Source organism: Aspergillus pseudoviridinutans (assembly GCF_018340605.1).
Source record: "Aspergillus pseudoviridinutans IFM 55266 DNA, scaffold_3, whole genome shotgun sequence".
Classification (NCBI taxonomy): Eukaryota; Fungi; Ascomycota; class Eurotiomycetes; order Eurotiales; family Aspergillaceae; genus Aspergillus; species Aspergillus pseudoviridinutans.
In genome coordinates this window covers 398,703-425,824 of record NW_025091283.1, presented here as the reverse complement: position 1 = coordinate 425,824, position 27,122 = coordinate 398,703, and the positions used below count along the sequence as shown (strand labels likewise).

At 50.9% G+C, this 27,122-nt stretch overlaps 8 protein-coding genes across 8 annotated transcripts; 5 read left to right on the top strand and 3 right to left on the bottom strand.

The window, feature by feature from the left end:
* Positions 1-78: 78 nt before the first annotated feature.
* Positions 79-11,810, top strand: Asppvi_003861 (nonribosomal peptide synthase; the record flags this gene model as incomplete). The annotated part of the gene is made up of 2 exons (XM_043299818.1): positions 79-8,238; positions 8,313-11,810. The coding sequence occupies 2 exons, from the start codon at positions 79-81 to the stop codon at positions 11,808-11,810; spliced, it is 11,658 nt and encodes a 3,885-aa protein (XP_043155753.1).
* Positions 11,811-13,039: 1,229 nt separating this feature from the next.
* On the top strand, positions 13,040-14,553 carry Asppvi_003860 (uncharacterized protein; the record flags this gene model as incomplete). The annotated part of the gene is made up of 4 exons (XM_043299817.1): positions 13,040-13,114; positions 13,164-13,409; positions 13,470-13,682; positions 13,744-14,553. 4 exons carry the CDS (start codon positions 13,040-13,042, stop codon positions 14,551-14,553), a joined length of 1,344 nt encoding a protein of 447 aa, XP_043155752.1.
* A 212-nt stretch (positions 14,554-14,765) lies between these two features.
* Asppvi_003859 (protein fmp52, mitochondrial) lies at positions 14,766-15,437 on the bottom strand (the record flags this gene model as incomplete). The annotated part of the gene is made up of 1 exon (XM_043299816.1): positions 14,766-15,437. The coding sequence occupies one exon, from the start codon at positions 15,435-15,437 to the stop codon at positions 14,766-14,768; it is 672 nt and encodes a 223-aa protein (XP_043155751.1).
* Positions 15,438-17,745: 2,308 nt separating this feature from the next.
* Positions 17,746-18,328, top strand: Asppvi_003858 (YbhB/YbcL family Raf kinase inhibitor-like protein; the record flags this gene model as incomplete). Its single annotated transcript, XM_043299815.1, has 2 exons — positions 17,746-17,866; positions 17,928-18,328. The coding sequence occupies 2 exons, from the start codon at positions 17,746-17,748 to the stop codon at positions 18,326-18,328; spliced, it is 522 nt and encodes a 173-aa protein (XP_043155750.1).
* A 695-nt stretch (positions 18,329-19,023) lies between these two features.
* Asppvi_003857 (uncharacterized protein) lies at positions 19,024-19,920 on the bottom strand (the record flags this gene model as incomplete). The annotated part of the gene is made up of 1 exon (XM_043299814.1): positions 19,024-19,920. One exon carries the CDS (start codon positions 19,918-19,920, stop codon positions 19,024-19,026), a length of 897 nt encoding a protein of 298 aa, XP_043155749.1.
* A 690-nt stretch (positions 19,921-20,610) lies between these two features.
* On the top strand, positions 20,611-21,754 carry Asppvi_003856 (uncharacterized protein; the record flags this gene model as incomplete). The annotated part of the gene is made up of 3 exons (XM_043299813.1): positions 20,611-21,113; positions 21,184-21,657; positions 21,718-21,754. 3 exons carry the CDS (start codon positions 20,611-20,613, stop codon positions 21,752-21,754), a joined length of 1,014 nt encoding a protein of 337 aa, XP_043155748.1.
* Positions 21,755-22,127: 373 nt separating this feature from the next.
* Positions 22,128-23,120, bottom strand: Asppvi_003855 (DUF3425 domain-containing protein; the record flags this gene model as incomplete). Its single annotated transcript, XM_043299812.1, has 1 exon — positions 22,128-23,120. One exon carries the CDS (start codon positions 23,118-23,120, stop codon positions 22,128-22,130), a length of 993 nt encoding a protein of 330 aa, XP_043155747.1.
* A 2,414-nt stretch (positions 23,121-25,534) lies between these two features.
* Positions 25,535-26,548, top strand: Asppvi_003854 (SDR family NAD(P)-dependent oxidoreductase; the record flags this gene model as incomplete). The annotated part of the gene is made up of 3 exons (XM_043299811.1): positions 25,535-25,702; positions 25,767-26,048; positions 26,105-26,548. 3 exons carry the CDS (start codon positions 25,535-25,537, stop codon positions 26,546-26,548), a joined length of 894 nt encoding a protein of 297 aa, XP_043155746.1.
* Positions 26,549-27,122: the final 574 nt, after the last annotated feature.

Genomic DNA, 27,122 nt, shown 5'->3' with positions numbered 1-27,122 from the left:
TCTACCATGCAGTGGCTGACCAACAATCCCCGTGGATGAATAGGTAAAGGCCCAGTTTCTGCTACACCACCCGCAACAATGCCATACGGACACCAGGAAATTGACCTTCTGCCTTCTGTGAGATATAGTTTCCATCAAGATCATTCCGCCTTAACGCTGCCGAAGATGACCACCGATGATTCTGATCGAGGTGGCGACCCAGAATATCCTCACGAAGCTCAAAAGCCTCCTTCCGACACGAGTTTGCCCGTCGCGATGGATGTTACAAACGGCACAGGAAGGAAAGGTGCCAGCATCTCCTCAGCAAACGGAGTCGATGGTCCCAGCGCGCCTGGTAGTCCGACTCCTCCATTGAGGCAGAGCAAAATTGAGCACCAGTTAGAACCCCATTTACATGGCGAGTTTGTACCAGTCCATGGTCCTGCGTCATCTGAAGAGCAATCGTCAGCGTCTGAGCAGGTAGGGAGTCAACCTCCCGCCCACTCGACGCAAACCACGAACATCGACATGACGCCCGAGGACCTAGAACAAATCTGGGAGTGGAACAGCACTGTTCCGGCAGCAGTAGAACAGCGTGTTTGTGATTTGATCGAAAAGAGAGCCCAAGCCCAGCCCAGTGCTCCCGCTATTTGCGCCTGGGATGGGCAGTTGACACACGGTGAACTGAACCAGCTTGCCACCAAGTTAGCATCGAGGCTCGTTGGCCTTGGGATTAGACCGGATACCTTTGTGCCCCTATGCTTTGAAAAGTCTATGTGGACTACCGTTGCCCTAGTTGGGGTCATCAAAGCCGGCGGTGCCTTTGTTCTACTTGATCCATCCCTTCCGGAGCAACGCCTGCAAGGCATTATCACGCAGCTCAACGCCAGCGTGGTTCTAACCTCAGCTGCTAATCATGAGATGACTTCGCGGCTGGCACAAATAGCAACTGTCCTCGATTGGAGCTTCTTTACAGCCACTGGCTTCGACGGCATTGAGGAGACGAACCAGCAAGCCGAACCCCATCCAGCCAGTCCGGAATCGCTCCTGTATGCAGTCTTTACATCAGGCAGCACTGGTGTGCCAAAGGGCGTCCTCATAACTAACACGAACGCTGCTTCGGCTCTCCACTATCAGGTAAAGAATATGGGGATCAGCGAGCATTCACGAATATTCGATTTTGCGTCGTACAGCTTTGATGTGTCCGTTAGCAACGTGCTCACAGCTTTAAGTGCTGGCGGCTGCCTATGCGTCCCCAGCAACGAAGACCGCAGCAATAATCTAGAGCAGAGCATCGCATCATTGAGAGCCACTGTGCTTGATATAACACCATCGATTGCCCACGTGCTATCCCCAGATAGAATACCTACAGTCAAGACACTTATTTTCGGAGGAGAGGCCCTGCATCTTCGGGATATCGAACCCTGGTGGGGGAAGGTTCGGATCATTCACATCTACGGGCCTTGCGAATGCACACCAACCAGCACGATTAACTACGATAACGACGGCGCCGCGAGCCCAGAAGAGGCAGTCCATATCGGAAAGGGTGTGGGACTGGTGAGCTGGATAGTTGATCCGGAAGACCACAGCATACTCCTGCCGCCTGGATGCGCCGGCGAGTTATTGCTCGAAGGCCCCCTTGTTGGTCGAGGGTATCTGAATGACCCGGCAAAGACTGCGGATGCGTTCATCGAGGACCCGGTGTGGCTGCTTCGCGGCTCGTCAACCCGTCCTGGGCGACGTGGAAGGCTCTACAAGACGGGTGACTTGGTCCGATACACTGAAGAGGGGTACCTGCAATATGTTGGCCGGAAGCAGGCTACTCAAGTTAAGATCCGAGGTCAGCGGCTGGAGCTCGGGGAAATCGAGCACACACTTCGTAATCATGCCTATGTAGACGAGGCTGTTGCCGTCTTGCACCGCGAAGACGGGCAGGAGTCCCACATTGTCAGCTTTGTAACCTTGCGTGACACTGCAGCCGAGGAGCAGCTGGAAGAGGGCGAGGAGGAAGCCCAGCAGTCGCTCACCAATCAGCTATCGTTGCAACAGAGGAGGCGGAAGGCTCAAGACGAGCTGTATGCTCTGCTAAAGTCTCAGCTCCCGGCTTATATGGTTCCCCAAGCGATCGAAGTTCTGGACAGTATGCCTCTCAACAGGAGCGGCAAGATTGACCGGCAGATGCTCATCCAGGGCCTGAAAGGCCGCCGAACCACAGTACGAGATGCTGATGCTGTGCGGCAGCCGACGTTGGAAGCACAGCGGCAGATGCAGGAAATTTGGGCGCGAGTCCTGCGCATTGAAGCTTCCACGATCGGGCTGGATGACAATTTCCTTCATCTGGGCGGCAGTTCGATCTCAGCTATGAAATTAGTGACTGAGGCTCAAAAGATGGGCATGAATCTGACCGTCGCCGACATATTTCGCTATCCGGTGCTGCATGAGCTGGTCAACCAGATCCGCCATGAACCCCTGGTTGACCAGGCTCGGCACTTCATTGCGCCATTTGCCCTCATAGATGCTGGCGGTGATTTGGGTGCTGTTCTTGGGGATATCTGCAATCAGTACAAGCTGGGCCATATGGATAACCGCACCAATATACTCGATGCCTATCCGTGCACGCCCCTGCAAGAAGGCCTAATGTCCCTGACGTCAATGAGTCCAGGGTCTTATATCGGGCAAAACGTACTTGAATTGTCTCCTGGGATCTCAGTCGAGAAGCTGCGTGCAGCATGGGAGCAAGCAGTCCGCCAGCTGCCGATTCTTTCGACCAGAATAGTCCAGCATGACCGCATTGGCCTAGTCCAGGTCGTGGTCGACACGCCTATACACTGGATTGAAGCAGATTCCTTGGACGACTATCTCAACTTCGATATCATGCAGCCCATGGACTTGGGCCAGCCGCTTGTACGGTACGCTCTGGTCAAAGATGGCACGGGAACCCCCAAGTGGTTTGTGTGGACTACACACCACGCGATCTACGACGGGTGGTCGATGCCCCTCGTCTTGAACGCTGTGAACAGTATCGCGCGCGATGAGCCAGTCGAACAGGGGCCGCAGTTCCAAGCTTTCATCAAATATGTCACGGAGCAAGACGAGGAGACGATGAAGAACTACTGGCGCCATGTTTACGATGACTGCCAGTGTACGCCCTTCCCCAGTCTCCCACCGCACATTGAGCAGCCCACGGCAGATGGATTCATTGAGCATTCCTTCTCACTGCCTCAGAGCAATCATCTGGGCGTTACGCCGCCCATAATTATACGCGCTGCGTGGGCCTTGCTTGTTGGTCGGATGAACAGTACGGATGACGTCGTCTTTGGCGTCACACTATTTGGAAGAAACGCACCGCTTGCGGGCATCGAGATGATGACAGGCCCGACCTTTGCAACGGTCCCCGTACGCATTAAGTGGGACAGCAGTGACAGGGCTGCGCATTACCTGAATGTGGTCCAAGAACAGGCAATGAGCATGATTCCCTATGAGCAGATAGGCCTGCACAGACTTGCCCAAGTCAGCCCTGGAGCACGACAAGCATGCATGTTCCAGACCCTGCTCGTTGTGCAGCCGCCGGATGCCAGTGGAACCTCGGACGTGTTTGGTAGGTGGAGGAACGATCTGGATCGAGGAAGCCGCTTTGATTCATACGGCCTGATGCTTATCGTGCAACTCGGGGTGGACCAGGCAAGCGTCGCAGCTTCGTTCGACTCCAGGATGATAGATCCATGGCTGGTAGGAAAGCTACTGAGGCGGTTGGGGCATGTGGTCTCCCAGCTAGCTCGGGCAAGTCCAGAGCTGTCCCTTTCAGGGGTCGAAACAACAACGCCTGAGGACCTGCAGCAGATCTGGAGATGGAACCAGGCAGTTCCAGCAGCCACACAGCAGTGTGTCCATCACATGTTTGAGCAGCGGGCTCAATCCCAGCCCAGGGCTCCTGCCGTGTGTGCGTGGGACGGGGAGTGGACATATGGTCAGCTTGACGAAGCGTCGACGCGGCTAGCACATTATCTAGCTGGCCTTGGTGTTAGACCAGGAGGGCTTGTGCCTCTCTGCTTTGAGAAGTCCCGCTGGACACCAGTCGCGGTGCTGGCGGTGATGAAGGCTGGGGGAGCGTCAGTGGCCATGGACTCGACCCAGCCAGAGGAGCGTCTTCGTACAGTCGTGCAACAGACGGAGCCTGAACTGGTGCTTGTGCTGTCATCGTCAGCCAACCGCGAGTTGGCGAGTCGCTTGAGCAGCCAGCCGGTTGTCGTAGTCGACGAGAGCCTCCTAGACACACTGAGCCGGACAAATGCAGGCGGGGAACTTCTACCGGTGACTCCATCGGACAGGCTCTACGTCGCCTTCACGTCCGGTAGCACTGGGGTGCCCAAGGGGGCTGTCATTACGCATTCCAATTTCAGCTCGGCCATCCAGCATGTGCGTGCCTCGAGTGTCACCAGGATCGAGCACACGGCGAGGGTATACGACTTCGTCTCATACGCGTTTGACATTTCCTGGTTCAACGTCCTGCAGTCCCTGACGAACGGGGCATGCCTATGCATTCCCTCCGAGGCTGATCGAAGGGATGACCTTGCGGGATCCATCCACCGACTACGGGCCACGTTTGCCATCTTGACCCCGTCAACCGCGCGCCTTCTCCCCTCCGAGACGGTTCGGCAGCTGCAGACGCTGATGCTAGCTGGCGAGGCGCTGCCATCCCAGTCCGCAAGACGGTGGGCTGGGTTGACCCAGGTGAGAAACGGGTACGGCCCCTGCGAATGCACTCCTATCACCACCGCCGCAGCCATCGACCAGGACAGTGTCGTCGCATCTAGCATAGGCAGTGGTGTCGGCGTCAACACATGGGTAGTACAGGTCTCCAACGACAACCACCTGGCCCCCATCGGCGATGTTGGCGAGTTGGTGCTCGAGGGTCCCCTGGTCGGCTCTGGCTATCTCGGCAATGCCGAAAAGACCGCGGCGGCCTTCATCCGGGATCCAGCCTGGCTTCAGCGCGGCGCCCCGGGCCACGCCGGCCGTCAAGGGCGCCTCTACAAGACGGGCGATCTGGTGCGGTACAGCCCCGACGGCAGCCTGGTCTTTGTCGGACGCCAGGATGCCACACAGGTCAAGATCCGCGGACAAAGAGTCGAGCTGGGAGAGGTGGAACACTATGTCCATGCCTGCTTCCCATCGGCCAGACAGGTGGCTGCCGAGGTGATTGTGCCTACTGATGGCGAAGGCCACGAAAGACCAACACTGGCGGCATTCCTTGTGGTTGACAATGAAGGAGGCTCGCCTCCAGCGGCCCAAGTCATGAGCATTCCGGCCGACGTCGACCGTGAGATTTCGAAGCGTCTGCCGGCCTACATGGTTCCCACCGCATACTTCTCGCTCAACAACCTTCCCCTCAACAGCTCTGGAAAGCTAGATCGGCGTCGCCTGCGGGAGATTGGCTCCAGCTTCACCGTCCAGCAGCTTGTCGACCTGCGAAACGCGTCCTCCCTCAGCGACAACAAGCGTGCCCCGGCTACCGAGACGGAACGTGTCCTTCAACAGATATGGGCTCGCGTGCTCAGCATCGATGCCGCTAGCATTGGCGTGGACGACAGTTTCTTGCACCTGGGTGGCGACTCCATCACAGCGATGCAGGCATCAGCAGCTGCGCGGCGGTTCAACATGGCCATCTCAACAGCGGACATCATGCGCAGCAAGACCATCTCCATGCTGGCGGCATCTGCCTCCGCATCACAGCACCAGTTGCTCGACGAGGATACTGCTGGCGCCGAGGAGGACGGCCAGCCCTTCGGCATGAGCCCCATCCAGCATCTTTATGTAGCGATACAGCCAGATCCAAGGTGGTGTTTCGACCAGAGCTTTTTGCTGAAGCCGCGCGAGCGCATCTCCCTGACCAGTTTGGCAAAGGCTATTGAGACGATTGTCGCGAGGCATCCCATGCTCCGGGTTCGCTTCGCCCAGACAAGTCCGGGTCGGTGGAAGCAGCGCGTTGTGGACGATATACATACCTCGTTCCATCTTTGCCAGGTGCTGGGCACAGCGTCCACCACTGGGTCGACGAAGGCGGGCGATATGCGTCGATGTCGCGAAAGGCTCAACATTCAGACCGGCCCTCTTCTCGCGGCCGTGCTGTTCGACGACGCCGAAGGCCAAAGCCTGTTTATTGCAGCACATCACCTGGTCATCGATCTCGTCTCCTGGCGCATCCTACTCGACGAGTTCGAGGTGCTTCTGACTGGACACCAACTGCCCCCAGCTCCTGCGACCAGCTTCCGGACGTGGTGCTCCCTCCAAGCACAATATGCAGCTGAATACCTTGATCCCCAGGAAGCGGCATCAAGTCCAGTCCGGCCGCCGTCCACCTCCTCGTACTGGGGCTTGGATATGCGAGAAAATGTCCACGGAGCAACTGCATCAAGACAGTTTGTGCTCGATGAGGCGTCCAGCGCCGCGATTATGGGCCCCTGCAACGAGGCATTTGGCACACGACCGGTCGAGCTCATGATCGCAGCTCTCGTTCATTCCTTCTCCGTCGTCTTCGTGGACCGGCCTCCGCCCACAGTATTCAATGAGGGCCATGGCCGCGAGCCATGGGATGACCGCATTGACCTCTCTCGCACGGTGGGATGGTTCACCACCATCTTCCCTGCGTTCACGCCAAGTAGAACAGCAGCTGTGGAATTGCTGGACGCTGTACGTCATGCTAAGGACTCTGTCAGGAGCCTGCCGAAGAACGGATGGTCATACTTCACGTCCAAGTTCGCAGATGAGACCAAGGCTGCAACTAGTGCTGCCGCCTTCCCCGTCGAGGTCTTGCTCAACTTTGCTGGCTCTTACCAGCAGCTCGAACGAGAAGGCTCATTCTTCCAGAGTCTTTCGACAGCAGAGTGCCCCTCTCCTGAGTCCTGGTCGAACCTGCGCCGTCTCGCACTCTTCGAATTCAACGGCCACATGGATAAAGGTCGACTCGCCATGTCTCTCGAGTATCCCAACGGCATGCACCACAGCGATCTGATCGAGGCTTGGATGGAGACGTATGAAGCTACGTTGACGCACCTGAGTACGCTACTGAAGGACAGGCCGGCGGAATGGACCCTATCCGACTTTCCCATGGCTTTCACGTCCTACGCGGACATGCACGAGTTCCAGTCCGTCGTGATGCCCCAACTAGGCATCACGAGTGTGCAAGAAATCGAGGACATCTACCCCTGCAGCGGCTTGCAAGAGGGTCTGCTCGTCGCCCAAGGCAAGTCCTTCAGCGATTATCGGGTCATGCTCAGTTTTGAAATCGCAGCCACCCAGGCCCCTGGCGACTGTGTTGACCTATCGAGGATTGAGCGGGCTTGGGKGGCCGTCGTGCGGCGACACGCGCTCCTGCGTGCTGTGCTGGTGGACATCATGCCTGGAACCAGCAGGACAATGCACGTTATCCTGAAAGATTTTACACCCAGTATTTCCTATGACCGTGKGCCCAACGGAGACCACGAGCTGGGCATGAAGTATGGAAAGTATGACCCCCAGCACCGCTTGTCGCTCTCGAGGATCGACGAAAAGCACGTCCATCTCTGCTTCGAGCTGAGCCATGCCATTCTGGATGGACACTCCACGGGCGTATTGCTTCACGATTTCTGGCAAGCATACGATGGGCCACTTACGTCGGATGGTCCGTTGTACGGCGACTTTATCAGATACGTCGAGACACGGCCACGGGATGCTGATCGGGAATTCTGGGTCAAGTACCTGGACGGTGTGCAACCATGCCTCTTTCCGGGCCCAGAAGCAGCAGCAAGCGAGCAAACACGGGACTTCATAGTCGCGGTGCCGGGGCTTGACGCATCTGGGATCCATGACTTCTGTTCCAAGTGGGAAGTCACAGCAGCTTCGGTCATCCAGACCGCATGGGCCCTCGTGCTGCATCACTACACGGGCAGCGCATCCCCCTGCTTTGGAAACCTGGCATCTGGTCGCCACGTGCCTGTTGACAGGGTTGGGGATATGTTTGGGCCTGTTATTAACATGATACCCTATCGGGTGCACCTTCGCGGAGATCAGTCGGTCGTTGCGACGCTGCGGGAAGCGCAAACAGGTTTTGTCAACAGCCTATCACATCAGACTCCGCTAATGGAAATTCACGAAGCCCTTCACGTAGGCTCACCGGGACTGTTTAACAGCATCCTGAGCTTCCAACGAGATATCCAGCAGCCCAGTCAATCCGCGGATGGACATACCATACAGGAGCGAGGCGGGTACGATCCAGTAGAGGTAGATATATCCAGTACCATGAACTGCGCTAAAAGGGGGAAAATACGATCAATGCTAACAGTCATCACTTCTAGTACCCCATTTCCCTGAGCGTCCGTGATAACGGTACGGACGTGTCCATTGAGCTGAGTTTCAAACCTGGCTTTATAGCAAGCGACGAGGCTGAGCGGGTGGCGAGAGCCCTGGGAGCCACTGTGCTCTCGCTCATCAGCGATCCTGACCTAAAAGTCAGCAGTGTAAACCTTTTACCGGGTGATGACTTGGAGCAGCTGTGGGCTTGGAATTCAGAGGTGCCCAGGGCAGAGGAGACGCTTGTCCACAGTCTCGTCGAAGAGCAAGCCAGACGGCGACCCGATGCAGCAGCTGTCTCTGCGTGGGACGGCGAGCTGACGTACAAGGAGCTCGACAGGCTTGCAGATCGTCTTGCGCGACACCTCGCGTCCATGGGGGTTGGACCTGGCGCTCTGGTTCCCTTATGCTTTGAAAAGTCCGTATGGACGCCTGTCGCTGCGCTCAGCGTACTCAAGACTGGTGCCGGGTTTGCACTGCTCAGTCCCTCACTTCCTGAGCAGCGTCTCCGGTCTATTGTCCAGCAGCTAGAAGCAGGGGTCATCTTGTCTTCATCCTCGAATTTGGATCTCAGTTCGAGGTTGTTGCAGACTGTTGTCGAGGTTGGACCGGAGTCGCCTGGTGTCCTCGAGTGCACCACCACGGAGGAGCAGACTCTGCGCACTGAGACCCCGTCCGCGCCAATGTATGCTGTCTTCACATCAGGAAGCACAGGCACGCCGAAGGGCGTGGTACTATCACATCGCAATTTCTGTTCGGCCTTGAGGCACCAGTCGCACCTCCTTGGCTTCAACGAACGTTCCCGAGTATTCGACTTTGCATCGTACGCCTTTGACATCTCAGTTCACAACCTCTTCGCCACACTCGCTACAGGAGGATGCTTGTGTATCCCAGCAGAGAAGGATCTGTGGGATAACATCAGCGGGTCCATGGCGGATTTCAAGGCCACGCTTGTCGATCTGACACCGTCAGTGGCGCGTCTCATAGATCCAGCTACGGTGCCTGAAATCGAGACCATAATTCTGGCTGGAGAGGCAGTCTCCATTGATGACGCGAAACGATGGTGGCGCAAGGCAAGTCTTGTGAATGCCTACGGACCTGCTGAATGCAACTTCAGCACCATAAACTGGCGGCAATCTTGCGCCGAGGAGGCCACACTTATAGGCAAAGGAGCCGGGATAGTTACTTGGGTTGTTGACCCCGAAAACCATGACTTGCTGCTGCCGCCCGGATGCATTGGCGAGCTCCTCGTTGAGGGGCCCCTGGTTGGTCTCGGCTACCTAGGTGACAAGGACAAGACTGATGCAGCGTTCATCGAGGACCCTGCATGGCTGCTCGCGGGTTCCCCAGGCAAGCACTCAGGCCGACAAGGCAGACTCTACAAGACAGGCGACTTGGTACGGTATAATGCAAATGGCGACCTGGTGTTTATCGGCCGCAAGCAGGATACTCAAGTCAAGGTCCGCGGGCAGAGGGTTGAACTAGGGGAGGTCCAGCACTGGGTCCAGAAGTACATGCCAGAGGCAACCCACGTCGTGGCCGATGTCCTTAAGCTGCAAGGGGATAGCTCGCTGCTTGTTATATTCCTCCAACTCAATGACAAGCCAACAGAGCGAGACGAGCTTGGTGCTACCGTAAAGATCCTTCCTGTCCCACCGGAGGTGGAGGGCAAGCTGGCCGAACATCTGCCAGCCTACATGATACCATCGGTTCTCTTCTCCCTGTCCAGGCTCCCAATGACGGCGACAGGCAAAACTGACCGGCGACGGCTGCGGCACATAGGAGCCCAGTTTACCATCGAGCAGCTCGCTGAAGTGCGGAGAGCTGGACGCGGGGCCAAGCGGCAACCTACCTGCGAAGAAGAGAGGATGATGCAGAATATCTGGGCCAAGGTCTTGAATATTGGTGCAAACATGATTGGCTTGGACGATAGCTTCTTCCGCCTGGGTGGCGACTCTATTTTGTCGATGCGGCTCGTCAGCGAGGCTCGCAAGGTTCGCATGAATGTGACGGTGGCAGACGTTTTCCGCCACGAAACCCTGGCAGCGTTGGTGCGTGGGCAGGCTCTGGATGGGGCAGAGATCGTTAGGCAACCTGACGAGGCGGTGCTCGTTGATTCCTGTACAAGGAAAGATCTCCTGGAGGAGGTCGACTCCATGGGCCTAGGGCTCCGCTCTGAAGACGTTGCAGCCATTCGGCCTGTAACCAGCGTCCAGGAAAGGTGCTTCGTAGAGGGAATTTATCCCGTATCCTGCGTCAAAGGACACAACGCTGTTGATGCGACGACTTGCGGACGCTTTGCGAACTACATGTACCTGGATTTGGGCGCCGATGCCGACGTCTCTCATTTGGAGGCGGCCTGCACTCAGACTCTAGACAGGTTTCCCATCCTTCGTGCTTGTTTCCTGTGGCTTCAGGGGAAGCTCTGGCAGGTCGTGCTCAATCAAATCAAGCATCCTTTCCGCGTGCAGGATGTCAGTGAGGATCTTGACGTAGCCCTCCGCGACTTCTGCCTCGGTGATGCTCACACGGTCTCCCCGACTCAACCTCCTCTCGCTGTAGTGCTCCTTAGACGCAAGGGGCACGGCATGCGTCTAGTGATTCGCATCTCCCATGCCCAGTATGACGGCATTTGCCTCCCTACCATTGTTCAGTCGTTCCTGAACGGCAATAATGTGGCAAACCCTGCGCCCCCGACGTTCTCCACGTTCCTGTCGTATGCCTCCCGTCGACGCTCCCAGTCGCTGTCTTACTGGACAGAGCTGCTACGAGGGTCACGCCCGACTGGTCTACGCAAACATCTTCTTGCGCAGAGAGTTCTCGAGAAGCCGCAGCTAAAGGCAATTCATCTTCGCGCAGAGACAAAGCTCCCCCGCCTTCCGAACAAGATCACTCCAGCAACTCTAGCAAGTGCTGCATGGGCGCTGCTCCTATCACACTTGACTGGCCAAGACGACGTCGTCTACGGACACCTGGTGGCAGGCCGCAACTCGGCAATTCCAGGCGTCGAGGAGATTGTCGGGTGCTGTCTTGACTATATCCCCGTACGAGTGAAGCAGCTCACATCGCCATCTCAGACACCAGCTGGCCTGCTGCGATCCGTTCAGGAGCAGTTCCTCGCCGTCGGGGAAGCAGACTCCCTTGGCTACAAGGAGATCATACAGAACTGCACCGACTGGCCCGCCTCCGCAGGGTCAGCCTTTTTTGAGTCGACAATCCAACACCAGAACATTGACGAGCACCCGGATATTCGAGTTCCTGGTGGCGGTGCATCGCGTGTGCAGTTTTTCCAGAACCCTCATCTCGTGCCCATGTCCATACACATGGTCTCGTACACCCAAGGCGATACGTTCCTCGTCGAGCTCGCGAGCAATACTCACATCATGGCCGTGGAGACAGCTCGTGCCATGGTCGACGGACTAGTTAGAATTTTTCGGAAACTGGACACTGACATGGACACACCACTGTCCTCGTGGACGAAGGACATTTGTTTAGTTGGCTGAGCAGATCATTTTATCATGGCGGTGACTTACCTGAGAGGGTAGAATCAAAGCAAATCAACATGAGTTACAATCCAAACGTTGCAAAGCGCTGGATTGGTATATTCTTTAACATAGTTATAACGTAGTTGATAAGCTTTCCAAAAACATATGCCCGCTAAAAAACCCTGTGCCAGGATTCTGAGAAAGTTCAGGCATGGTTCACCCCTGTGCGGAATACGACTGGCATAGAATGGGTTCACCACTTGATTTGTACACAGCTTCCTGCTTAAAGGGTGCCTCAGCTTGCCTATTTTATGAAAATAACCAAAAGCATTTTATTTTCTATGTAATACTTTTAATACGGCCTCCTCATATTCCCTTTATCTTTATTCCGCATCGAATCCGTATCGTGGAGAAGTCCTAATGTATTTTTAGGTAGCATGTTGATCCTGCGGGTGGAAGGAAACAGTGTGCAGGGTAATCATCTAATTCAGGCTATTGAGTAGCTTTAAAAAAGGTAAAATTAAGTAAGTCTGCCTACAGATAGTGATAGTATTCTTCATGCAAAATTAGGCAAATTCGGCCGAATAGTAGCTCTCATGGCCATCGATGAATCACATCTCATAGGCTCCCAAGAGGGTGTGGTCTTTATTTCAATGACTTACAGACAGCAGTGAAAACTAGCATTCACCAGACAGTTCATGAAACTCAAAGAGAGGTCGCTATATTGGCCAGAGTAGCGTCTTATGTCCATCCCGCATCGCGTGGCACGGGCAAGATAACTTCACACTTGTATATAGCCCCTCGCCACTATACTCATCCATGTAGCGTAGAAAAACACAAGTCAGAGAAGCAAAACAAAAGTTCGAAGGACGACGGATGACTTGTGCACTATGGCTAACGTGACAAACTTCAGGTATAAGACAATCGCGTGATCGAATATGATAGAAAGAAATAAGGTACCACGAACATATGGCTAGGACATATGCCATGAAATAGGCTACTGCCCATGCTATAGAGCTAGGAGGCTTCTAAATCCGATACATGCTAGACAAAAAGGTACATTGATCATTCAGCCGAGGCCCAACATTGGTTACCGAGACACCCCTCAGAACCCCCATATTTCCTCGGCAGTTCAGACGTTATAACATCTTCAGTAATACTAATTGCATGTTCTCTTCCTCATTCCCTTTCTCTCTCTCCCACGCCTTTCTCTAGACTACCTATTTATCACCCTTACCTTGATAACAATGCCTGCCTCATCTCATATACCTCTAATTGTTCAGCCCTTTGTCAGCGAACGGGCCAAAAAGACCCTCGACCTGGTATTCTTGTCTCTATTTCACCCATTTTCTAGTATAATAACTCTATCAGGTCGAACAATTTGTCGAAAGAGACTGTATCCCGGCCGAGCCCATATTTCGGGCCCAACTCGGGCAGGGTGAGCAACGTTGGACCACCAACCCAGTCGTCATGGACACACTCAAAGCTAAGGCCCGCTCCCTCGGCCTGTGGAACATGTTCCTGCCCAGGAACCGCTTCTCTCAGGGCGCTGGCTTCACCAACCTCGAGTATGGTTTAATGGCTGAATACCTAGGCAAGAGCAAACTGGCCTCTGAAGTGGGTCATTCGGACCAGCCCCTTCTCCCAGAATACAGATAAGGCTGATCGTCAAGCCAGGCAACCAATAATGCCGCCCCTGACACTGGTAACATGGAGGTACTAGCAATGTACGGCAATGAAGCCCAGAAGCGAGAATGGTTGGTGCCTTTGCTGGAGGGCAAGATCCGCTCAGCATTCCTCATGACTGAACCGGAGGTTGCCTCGAGTGATGCCACCAACATCCAGTTAAACATCCGCAGGGAGGGCAACGAGTATGTGCTGAATGGATCTGTATGTTCATCTATCCTATACCCGTATATATATTTATACCTATACTAATAGAACGTGGCAGAAGTGGTGGTCCTCCGGCGCTGGTGACCCCCGCTGCCAGGTCTACCTCGTGATGGGTAAATCTGATCTTTCCCAGCAGGACTCATACCGCCAGCATTCCGTCATCCTCGTTCCCGCCAACACCGCCGGCATCACTGTGCATCGCATGTTGTCTGTCTATGGTTACGATGATGCTCCGCATGGCCACGGCCATATCACATTTGTGAACGTGCGCGTCCCTGCCTCCGCCATACTGCTAGGCGAGGGCCGCGGCTTCGAGATTATCCAGGGCCGCCTAGGCCCTGGCCGCATCCATATCGCCATGCGAACTATTGGTGCCGCAGAAAAGGCCCTCGAGTGGCTGATTGCTCGGATCAACGACGACAGTAGGAAGACCTTCGGTCAGAACCTGTCAGCTCACGGCGTTATCCTCGAGTGGGTTGCCCGCTCGCGCATCGAGATCGACGCCGCCCGCCTCATCGTCCTTAATGCTGCCATCAAGATCGATCAGGGAGACCCCAAGTCTGCTCTCAAGGAGATCGCCCAGGCCAAGATCCTCGTGCCCCAGACTGCCCTAGCCGTTATCGACCGTGCAATTCAGTCCTATGGCGCGGCTGGTATTTGCCAGGATACCCCGCTTGCTCACATGTGGGCCATGAGCCGCGCGTTGCGCATTGCTGATGGGCCGGACGAGGTCCATCTGCTGCAGCTCGGCCGTCGCGAGAACCGTGCCCGTAAGGATGCCATTATCGCGAAGCTGGACTGGCAGCGTGCCGAGGGACGGCGTTTGTTGGCGGCTGGCGGGATTACCGAGGCAAAGAGCCATCTGTAGGAGACTGTATTAGTAGGGATTGAATGAATGACTTGGTTGAAGAAGTAAAAGAGTGGAAGGCGAGATACCATGTTAAATACCCATAGAGCAGCACCAAATTATTGGACAATACCTAAGGACCTGTGAGAGGTTCCTTGTGGCCGTAAAGGTTTTTGTGGTATAGATAGTAGATATGATGGAATCCTTGGCAAAAGCGAAGTTCCTCAAAATGCCTATAGTTTTCCCTGGTGAATGATGTCACTGCCCTCCACTTCACCGTCGACAGCCTTGAGTCCTGCGTTCACAGCGGCCCTAGCGATCACATCCGCATCTTGAGGCCAGCTGTCTTTCAGGATCGAATGGACCTTTCCAGCAATTCCGGCGAAGAAGCGGAGCACGGCTTCCACGGGCCTGCTCTCTCCTCTAGTGCCGGAAATTATACCAGGGCGAAGGATAATCGTCCGATCGAAATTCAAGGCTTTGACATCTTCCTCTATCTCACCCTTCATTCGGGAGTAGGGGAAGGATGAGGTCTTAGTAGCACCAACAGATGAAACCAGCACGTAGGCTTTAACTCCCATTTTCTTGGCGGCGATCGCCGTCTCTATGTTCACGCCATGTTCGACCTTGTACAGGTTATCGAATCCACCAGCAGAGGCTCGAGTGGTACCAAAGGAAGAAATAAAGATCGCGGGTGGCGGAGACACAGAGGCCAGGTGAGGCGTCCAGAGTGAGGTATCATCTGAGATGAAGGCCGTGAGTTTCGTCTGTGGAGCGGTAGATGCTGCTTGGGGGGGTCGTCGAGAGAGGGTGACAATGTGCGAGATAGAGGGATTAGCGAGGAGGGTGCTGACAATATGAGTACCCACCATACCGGTGCACCCAATTAAAGCAACGGATGCCATTGTGTACTAGAGGTAGGAGATATAAGGAAAAGAGAAGGGATTTTGCCTTGAGGACTTTTTATGTGGGAGGTAGGTGTCTTATAAATAGCGAATTCCTCCATACCAGTTAGATTCCTAGCGAGGGCACAATTGGTCTGACAGTAGGAGTCAAATGCTCTTGACTGTCCAGGAATCAATTTGAACACATTATTATTGAATTCAATAATTAACATAACGAACCGCCAGGTAATGGAACATGATAGGACTACTATAAGGTAATTTGATTAGAAAACCTTCTAATCGTGGTTGATCGATGAACGATAAAAACAGTCACATGTATTTGACTCTTTCTGGGGGAGGATCAGCTCGGCTGACCTAATAGAATGTTGACTCTTGTGGAAAGGATCTTGAGTTAAGGCGTTAACTGTTTAGGACGGAACAAGACTCAGACATAATTAGCTTCGTCCACTGTCAGCCTGGCGTAAAATGTTGAACATTTATGACACTGACCTAACCAGATTTGTCCAAGTGGGAGGCGCTCTTCACCTTGCCAAGTTCTGGTAGATGATAATCCTCGGTTAATATCAATTGAAACAAATCTGCAGTCTGCTTACTCGGGACCTTTCCCTTCAAAGTTTTACTCCAATCATAAATATTGACGAAAACTTTCAATAGACAGTGGCCTACGGAATTAGAACTGGTTCCTATTTGTTATAAACATTTGAAATTGGAGGATGAGGTACAGTTCCTGGTCTACGTGGTGGATATTAAAACCGGCACAATACTACAGGCTGATTCCTAACATCAGGAAGTGCTGAGTGATTTGTTTTATGACTTAGCCACTACATCAACGTGAGTTGTGCAGCTACAACGAAACTAGAGCATAGCTGGTTTGGAAAAAGAGGCACTAGTGATACCGAGAGACTTCGAAATATCAAACAATAATTGGTCTGTATCTGTCTCTGCCGGTTAGTTAATCCAGCAGCTGGTGTAGGGGAGATCTCTGCTCAACTTAACCAATCATGTGGCTGAATACGATGTTATTCTATAGCCAGTGGTTAGATTGGTATTAGATACAAGGCGTAGAACACATGCTTCCTGCAGCAGCCTCTTTTCCCTTTTTGGTTGAGCGTTTCCCTCTTCATAGACTTGAGTGGCGACAAGATAGTTTCTGTAATTCTGAGACATACCAAATGTGGATCGAGTGGGGATGAAGAGTAATTATGTACGTTCCTAGTGCAAAATTGCTGACATGAACGTAATCGAATTCGTCAAATACACGTGCAATGATTGGGAGACGCAACTCGGGAGATCTGGCTGACGTGAGCCATTAAACTCAAATTTTACTACAGCATTTCGTTTTCTGAATGCCGTGAGCTGTGAGCGTAGTCATCGTCGACTCCTTGGGGATTAGGACTTTGATGATCGAATCATCCTGAAATTAGGACAGGGAGTACGGAGTTACGGGCCTGATAGCAGCTCCGGAAGAAGCCGTTCCCTCAACAACAAAAAGGTATTCAACGCTGCATGGAAGTTCTCATATGTTTGAATTATGTATGTTCGCGTTCCAGCGTCATAAATGGTCAGATCTAATAATCACGTCAATGTCCGATGTAGCGACCTTTCTGGGAGGTGGGGCGGACGGTGATGAGTCTAGATTAATCTCTATGCCATGCCGGTCTAGTCCCAGAATCGCTTACCAGTTCACGTTGCCCACAATGATCGGTCCATGCTTGCCGGTGCAGGTGAAGATACCGCAGACCAAGAGCCACATTTCAAAATTTCTGACGGATTAAAGGTGGATGGCGTTGGAAAAGGACAAATCAGCCTTTCTCAAAATCTATCCACCCTTTTTTGATATGCCACAGACTTCCATATTAAACCAAAATTGCTCACCGCATGCTTTGTAGTGAATGAAAGCGCAATGGCAAATCAGGCTCAGCCGATCAGAAGGGCTCAATCAATGGAGAAACGAATGGTAGAACTAGGCTGGGAGAGAAAGAATGGATTGATTGAGATGGGCAACGTAGCCTGAGGTGGTGATCTTTATAACATGGAGAAATCCTTTTGACTTTCTACAAATGGATGTCCCGAACACAGCCACCAAACGAAAGAGAAGGTGGCCAGGGTACTGGCCAGGAAGGATATACAGGGATATCGCCATCATAAGGTCGTTGTAGCTTTGTACAATCCTGTCAAATCTGAGCCGCTCTCGGGGCCGGAACCGGGAGCTGATCGCTTGCCCCAACAAAATTATCAAGAAGCTTTCACATCTGTCTATTTCCTCTCTTTGATCTCAGACACTCGATATCTACAAGTGGTACTCAGAATGCCTGACGTTTCCCACCACGAGACGGTCCTCCTGGGCCTCAGGAACGGCATCTATAGCACACTTGGCGTGAGCCTTGGCTCGCACAGAGTTACTCCAGGGGAAAAAATTGACAAGAAAGGTATGAGAGCCTCAGAGCAAGCGATTCAAGCCATGATGATAGTTGGTTAATCACCCAAAAGACACCCACCCTACCCCGACTCTCGTGGCACCTCTTGACCTCCCCCCAGGCGCCTACACAATCATCTGCATCGACCTGGACGCGCCGTTCATCTCGTGGAATGTTCTCAGCCCCGTTGCTCACTGGATTCAAACTGGCTTCAAAATTACGCATCCGGATCAGGAGCTCAAAAGCGACGAGCCTGCAATTGCGCCATGGACTGCTGCCAGTCCGCCCCCTGCTGCCGTACCGCATCGTTATGTATTCTTCCTCTATAACCAAAATCCCAATTCAAATATTCCCCTTGGTTTGAAGGAAAAACCAATGGGCATAATGCAGCGAATGAGATTTGATGTGGATGCAATGGTGAAACAGTTAGGGTTGGGAGACATTGTGGCAGCAAATTATTTTGTTTCGAACTAGTCTTTTTTCAACTAAACAAAAAATGCTTTACAATAAGGACAGAAAAAATCAGCCTGACTATGGACATGGTCGTTATCTACCGCACTAGATGCTTGTCAGGATTAGCTCGACTTCTTCATCTCCAGAATCAACTGCCTTCTCAGGAGAGTTTTTCGACCCAATTCAATGAGCACGGACTGCTGTTGATAACCAGCAAGATAGTGAGATTTGATAATGAAAACCACATCTAGAAAAATTCAGTTATGTCACAACCATTATATGGCACAGTAGGATGTGCTATAAGCAAGACAACTGTAGGACCATGAAACATGTTTGGCTGTGCTGTTTTGCTAACTGGCTTTTGTTACCTGGGTAGCCAGTATTCGCCACTTTTTAAGAAATCATACAGAGATATGAAGTTATGCGATATCAATGTTTGTCTTGGTTTATGACTTTGGAAGACTGTCCTAGTGTTTGTCATCCGGCAGATGCTTCAGATTCCTAGGCATTCGTTGACTCATAATTCGTGTTTCCTGAGGTATATATTATGGAATTAACTTTTGGAGCAGTCATGTTTGCTGCACCAATACAGTCTGGATTCAACTTGTTTACAATCAACTTTGAATCCTGGTAACACCTTCTGGACTACTTGTATTAAATAATGACTGAATGCAATGTTATGCACCTGCTGAAAAGCCGGGTCTGCACACAGATCGCTAGTCATTGGTCCAATGCCTTCTGAGATACTCCTTGACAGTAATAGGTTTGATATCGGGACAGAGGTCATTCAAAGTAGGCTCGAAGTCCATCCGGCCTTTGGCAATGGCCAAAAGGAGTTGATAATAGAATCTTTCACCACTGCTCATGTTACCATGCAGAAGTCCTTCAAGATTCTCAATTGACATGACCTTGATGTGAAGGTCTCTTCCACAAATCACTTTCCCCAACTCAACAACCTCGGTTAAAGTAAGCTTGTCGCCAACAATCCTACTCTCGGGTTCCCACTTAGGTAGATCCAGGGCAGCAGCCACGAACCGGCCAACGTCTTGTGTTTTCGTGATTACCACAGCCTGAGATGCATCACCTGGTATTATCGCCGTGCCAGCTTTTAAGTCAATAGCAAACGGTGGGCGTCCTTTGTAACCCCCAAGAGCTTCCCTTTCGTCCCTGATGCAGCCGGGACCGAATACGTTTATCCAGAGACCATTCATGAACCGAGTATATTCCAGCCCTGAAGATTGGACAGCTTCCCAAACAATACTCTTGCCGGAGTAGAGATCGACAACATCATGGCAATCACTGTTCCATTCCGACGGCACAAAACGAGCCACACCCGCTTGTTTCGCTGCTTCCAAGAGGACTAGCTCGGAGGTGGTCGAGTTACTCCCATATGCAGCAATGCAGCTTATCACTGTGTGTACTCCTCTCAGTGACTTGCTGACACCTTTGACTGATCCATAATCAACAACGCGGACATCAACTCCCTGTGATGACAGGTGAGGCTGGATTGACCGTGAAAGAACAACCACGTCGTGTTTCTTTGCGTCAAGGATCGCTTGGACAATGTCTGACCCTATTCCGCTCCCCCCACCGGCCACTGCAACGGTGACCATGCTGGACACTTCAGTTGGTCTTCAGTTATGGGACTAAATGCTGGGAGCTCATTAGTAACAAGAACTCGAACTTTTATATCAGGATATACCTAATAGGCAACTGCCACATACTGCACGTATAATAATAACCACCAAGCAGAGTAAGACGGGTTGGTACCTATCAAAACTCAAATTCAATTGGGTTTCATGAAAATATAGTTAGGCAAGTAAATCTAATATAATGCCTGTTTATATGACCAGTTTGGGCATTATGTTATATGGCACCATAAGGTAGGCAGTGAATTTGTTGAGAAAATGGAGCGGTAATTTCCTGTTCATATTTCTCGGATGTTTCATTAGGAATTTAGGATTTGGTCAGCCACCGTAAGCAAAGAGAGCTGAAGTAAGCCACCCCTAATTAGTTAACTAAATAACTATCTAACCGAGTCGTTAATGTTCTCTCGTAAGCTACTATCTGCACCCAGACATAATCCTAGACGTAAGGCTTTTCTCAGCAAGGGGATTCACGAATCCGCGGTTCATCAATGTTGGCCACAACTTTACAATGAAGACATAAAACATGGCATGGAGAGGTACTTATGAGTGACCCCTGCTGCAGAGTTAAGCTCTCCTCCGCAACAATGCTACTCTGACTGAAATAGTTAAATCCCACATCACCCATCTTCCTTCTTTCATTATCACGAAACCAACATGGCTCCCAAACTCCCTTCTCGTCAGCTTGGCCAAAATGGCTCTCAAGTCACAGCCCTAGGATACGGTGCCATGGGGCTTTCAGCGTACTATGCGCCCGCAGCACCCGACGAAGAGCGTCTTCAATTTTTGGATTACATCTACAGCAGCGGTATACTTAATTGGGATACTTCTGATGTGTACGGAGACAGCGAGGACCTGCTTGGAAAATGGTTCGCCAAAACTGGAAAACGGGACGAAATTTTCCTTGCTACTAAGGGTGGTGGTGGTGTTGATGACGCGGGAAATCCTCTGGTCAGGAGCGACCCTGAATATATCAAGGGTGCCTGTGAACGCAGTCTACACAGACTGGGTCTTGAGTGTGTTGACCTATATTACATTCATCGCTTGGATAAGGTCACTCCAATTGAGAAGACAGTCGCTGCAATGGTTGAGCTGAAAGATGAGGGGAAGATTAAGTACCTGGGATTGTCTGAATGTTCTGCGAACACCCTGCGTCGCGCGTAAGTGAATGAACTCATACCAATTACCGCGAATCCAACGTTTAAAACTGACAATTTTGCGGGGCCACAGGTGCAAGATCCACCACATCGCCGCTGTCCAGATTGAATATAACCCATTTAGTCTCGATATTGAACAAAACGGCCTGCTGGCCGCATGCCGCGAACTCGGTGTGGCAGTAGTCTGCTATGCACCTCTTGGACGGGGTTTCCTGACAGGGCAACTGAAGTCCCCGAACGATTTCCCTGAAGGCGATATCCGTCGTTTCCTACCGAGGTTCTCGCCCGAGAATTTCCCTAAGAACCTGCAGATTGTAGAAGCCTTGGATGCGATGGCTAAATCCAAAGGTGTTAATGTTAGCACATTGGCACTTGCGTGGCTTTTGGCCCAAGGCGATGATATTATCCCAATTCCAGGTACGACGAAGCCGAGGAATTTGGATACCAATATCCTGGCCTTGTCTGTTACCCTTACTCCGGAGGAAAACGAAAAGATCAGAGGTGTTGTCGAAGTTGCCGGTGTTTCTGGTGGAAGATATCATGCTGCGTGGGTGCTCTATCATTCAAGATATTCTTCCTTTTCGTGCTAACAAATTTGATGCAATAGGTGGGACGAATCATTTGCTGATACACCAGAGCTGTGAGAACCAACAACAAAAGATCCAGTTTACTACTTAAGAGAAGCCCATCAGATGGATATTGCTTGCTGATCAAAAGGAAGATAGCGTACCGAGTATTATTCTGTAAGAAATTGTACTAAGCCTGCTCGATGGAAGGCTCCCTTTTCACCTGACTACTTTGAATGAAGACTTCCAACCAATTATGTACGCCACTCTGACTATTATAGGTTTGATTGCTAATGTAATCCTGGAATGCCCAGTGTTTGACAAGCATAAAGGATAAGTGCCAAAACTAGGACCTTGCACCACCTGCAAAACTGTCAGATCCGTAGATGACAAGCATGTACATACATGCATTCAAGGGAGTATTTTGTTGGATTATCTCAAAATATTCTCTTTACCAAGGGTATGAGGACTTTTCACCCCTCAGCTCAGACCACCACCGACTGTGTTGATACATTTCACCATCCGGCCCATCGAACAAAAACCACCACTTGTTCAAAAACCATGGTTTTATCTCCCAACTTCGGATGTCCCAAGGTGCTCCTGAGCCCGCTTTATCCCGTCCGTCCCTCTTCGTCGAACCCCAACAAATGAGCCCATCACTTTTCAAATCCTGACAGAGCTTATCAGGGTCAAATGGCGGGGGTTGAACCTGAAGGAGCTGAATGATTCGATCTCGGAAAGAAGGAAATGGGAGGATGTCGAGGTATGGATGATGAGGGTGGGCAACTTGTGTGCTAGAGGGTCGAAGCAGGGGCTTGAGATAGGCGAATTGTCCCGTACTCGCTGATCCGAATGGATAATCTGCCATCTGGGCCTGATAAAATGGTGACTGTGATGTTCGGCTCCACAAAGCTTCCGGTGATAGTCCAAGCATAGCCGCGTTGGCAAAGCATGCTGCGACAAATGACATGGTGGTGAGTTGAATCGTGTTCAGGTGTATATCCGGTGTGTAGCACTGTTCCGGACTTGCTGCTGTGGCCAGGTTTGGTCGAGTTCCCGCGACCGTTGTTGGCTGTCTACTAGGCTGTGTGTCATTCTTTGGCTGGCTTTCTCCCTCTGAAAGGGCGCGTATTCCTGCGACCATGATATCTTCAAGGGTGTACTTTCGGCTCACGCCATCCCCAGACAACAATACATTGCTCAATCTGCTGGGGCTGAAAGGAGCCTGAACTGCAAACTGTGCCAGAGCCTGTTGGTTGTTCTCGTGATTTCTTGGGAATTCGTCCTCTGCGGCTCCGCTGATGTATTGATCTGCATTGCTTGGTCTCCCTGCGTAAATGTTGTCCGAGTGAAGCCCTAGAGCGAGATCGGCCGGGGGTGGAAATACCGAATTTTCAACCGAGAAGTCTACGCCACGCTCAAATTCATTGAATGATTCACCCATTATCTGATCATACTGTGGAAACCCTGATAGAGAACTAGGTAGATCCAGTTCGTTTCCAACTTCATGATTGATAAGGGGACAGGGATGAGGGCTTAGTCCGCGTAGACCACCTCCTGCACACATATCATTATTGAAGGCCGGACCCCTCACAGGACTGTGATTATTTCTCGGATATATACGTTCCGCTGATTCGTCATTATGCGAGGACGGTGGTGTAGGAGCGGTCCTCGCTCCCATGGCAATAACTTCAAGTCGCTGCAGGTAGCTCTTCTTCTTTTCTCCTGAAGATACATCAGCCAGGCCAGTGACTAAAAGTAAGGTATAGACAAGAGTCAACCAGCTTGTCTATTAGAGAACTAACGATAGGTCTTCTGCGCTATTCGGTTTTGCTCGCGCCTGCGTTCAGATATTTGCCGCCGGTGACTTGGCCCTCGTGATCTCAGGGTGTCTGTGATAGACGATTGGCATCTATCGACATTTTGGCTGTTTATTTTCTTAGCTGCGGCGTTTAGTCTCTTAGGCATGATTGTACTGTCCAGACAGAATTGTGGTGAGCCCTATCATTCCTCTCTATATGAAGAAGAGCGGGGTTCCCGGAGTATGGCGGAAGTAGGGCCGATTACCAAGGCGGGAAGTCATCTGTCAGAACGCAGAGATAGGTGGATACCCGGAGACAGGATCTATTATTTCCCGCAATATTAGTCATGAATTAGAGCTATACAAATTGCCAGCTAGGGGCCTATTAGCATTTAGACCTGTTGTGATTTCCATTGGTGCAACCATATGAACCACTTCGTCTTATCCAATATGAACCACTGACGGAGCATCCTTTCTCCGACTAAAATACATAGCGTTGGTGACTCGGCGGGAAACGCGGGATTCAATTGTTTGGCGAACGGGAAGGCGGTTTTGCGATTATTATCCCTTTTCTCAGGTATTCTTCCACAGTAGCTGTGATGCTAGTCAATCTCAGATGACCTGGGCCATAAAATTAAACAAAGTTCGTACAAGGCGATTGTGAAGTCGATTGGTTTTTGTAGCTCCCAAGGACGAGCTTGGAGAGGCAACAGGAGCAGGTCTCGTCGAGGAAGATCCATTTGCGCTGACATTGTTTATTCCAGTCCCGTGGGGATTCTGGCATCGGGGAAGAAGGCACAGGGATAAAATTCATTGAATTTCTTTGATGATCTTTGGTATGACTTTATCTTCTTGGATTGGCTGGGAGAATGAGTTTCGATCGAGCAATAGTTGGAGGCCCATCCAACGACTTTAGTAGAAGTTTCCGTCTTTTCCTTCAATCACCCGTTGCGCACAGAACTCAAATAACCATGAACCGTAGCCGGTGGACGCCCAATCAATAAGGCATAGGGCCCAGCTTCCAGCCACAAGATATTTCGAGGTACTATCTGAATGGCAAAGTACGAGCTCACAGCCCTGGAAAGTCAGTTTCGGATTGTGTACAAAAAGCCGGCTATTGAACTAATTCTCCATCTCATCAAGACTATCAAAGATAAGATCTCAGTCTCGGGGAAGAGAAGGCCGCGACAATATCCCCCACAGAAAGACCCATGGGGGTGGTGCCGCAGTGTTGCGGAATAATCGAGCATGCCCGCAACCTTTTCAATCGCCGTAACCTGAAATCAGGTCTTAGCCATGCAAATGTCATTCTGATAAGTCAAGATCTATATTATCTCGCGCGTCTTCCGTACCAGTGCTTTAGGAGAGTAATTTGGTATCCTGGCATTACAGCTGTCGTAATACTTGCCCATACTGTCCCAGCTTGCTCAGACATAATCACTACTAGTGCGTATTTTGGTTGTCTTTTAGAAAAAAGAGCACGAAGCGTAGGCTCAGATAATCCATAAACACCCACAGTTTTCTGCAATGGGTTTGAACATTTGGAGTCTATGAGCTGCCAGGTGATAAGCCCCACTTTGCAGAGTTGAACCGGATGCCAAGTGAGGCAAACTTTCCTAACGCCTTGGCCTTTCTTCTTCGGGCCCACCCCCCGAAGGCGTGTGGGGCGAATCAATGGGTGGCTTACATCAGCCACGTTTGCTTACAGTGTGAACCGAATAATGATGTAACATCCACCAAAGTACAAGCAGGAGAATGAAAACAGCAATCCAACCGTATGCGATGTAGACTGCCGAGGTCATTTATCGACGCTTGTTTCTCTGGAACATTTGTGACTGACGGCATCAGCTTACACACGCGGTCCATGCCCAGCATCTTGGATGGCATAATCAGACCCTGATGATTAGCTTAGCATTACAACTTTAAGGTTTATCTCCAACTAATGTAATAGTATTAACAAATACATTGCCCTTTCTAATTACATTCTTGTTCAGGTTCGTTAAATTCACTTGAAGATCATATATGACGATCTCATTCACAGCCATACAAACAACAAAATGACCAATTTAGATGACCTTCCCGATGACTACTATGTCAAACAATCCGCATTCACAAAAGCTCTATACCGAGATATATACCCTGCTATCAATCCCCTAAATGAGAAGCTTTCGCAGAAAGGAAAGGTCATTGTGATTACGGGCGCAAGCCAGGGGATTGGTCAGAAGGTATATAGGCTACCCGGGCTCTTTGTAGCTGTTATGTCCAATCGCTAATCCAACGGTTCCACAGGCATTCGCTACTTCATTTGCAAAAGCAGGCTCAAAGACCTTGTACCTCACAGGCCGAAGTGTGGCGAATTTGGAAGAGACGAAGAAATTGGTCTGCAGTCTCAATCCGGACGTTGAAGTAGTACTTAAAGCTGTCGACATCCAAAATGAGTCCCAGGTCGCAGAGCTTTTCCACCAGATCAAAGCCGACCATGGTAAAGCTGACGTACTGATCAACAATGCTGGATGCAATAACGGAGGCCCGATTGGGAGTACCCCAATCGACAGGATATGGATGGATTTTGTAAGACGCTCTTTTTCTGAGAGTATAAAACCTGTTATACTGATTGAATCAAACAGGAAGTAATGGTGAAAGGCACCCTCATGGTAACTCAGCAGTTCCTTAAGCTTCTTGGGGGGAAGTCATCTGGGTATATCATCAATATTACAAGTGCAGGTGGGGTCTTTTTCACACCCGGGCCAGATAGTTACGGCATGTGCAAGCTGCTGGAGCTGCAAATGCAGCGGTACATCGCGGCATTAAACCCGAATGTTGTTGCAACGGCCCTTCACCCTGGTTCGATTCTGACTAATATTACTGCGCCTGCATTTATTCGGATGTCCAGGGATACGTTTGACTTGGCTGGCGGGACAGCGGTTTGGCTGGCCACTGAAGAAGCTCAATTTATGAATGGCCGGTATATGAGTGTGAATTGGTCCGTCGAGGAGTTGGTGGAACGGCAGAAGGAGATTGTTGAGAAGAACTTGTTAACGATGGAATTGAAGGGTCACTTTGGAGGATAATGTTAGGATGTGAGGTTAAGAAAACGGTTTGAACCATTTAGGTATTCTACTCCAGAAGCCGTACAGTGTAGACAACTGGATGATGAGTCATTTGGTGCCGAAGTTCTGATTGGTCAGAAATTGCAGAGTTCTATAGGGTTAACATCTAGTTATATAGGGAATGTCGATATCTAGTTAAAATAGTTAGCATTGAACTTCTATAATTTTAAGTCTAACTTTTAGAACTTAGAACCTATCCTAACCTATTCTAATTTAGTATAAGTTTAACTATAAAACTACATGCACGTAGAGTTGCATAACCGAACCGCTAAAATCGAATCCAACCTTCACCATTTTGCTTAGTAATCACTAATTTCTAGGATTTCTCTAGAAATATTAATATTGTTAGATAGCCTAGTATCTAGTTTATCTAAATATGAAATATCAATTCAAAATATCTAGTGGTTGGTGAGATATAAGGGAATAATCATTTCTGTCATAGGTTGGTATAAAAGTAGCGGTGGTTTATATATATATATATATTAACCTTTGATAATTACTTTAGATGATATAACTAAGTTAAACAGTGGATTTC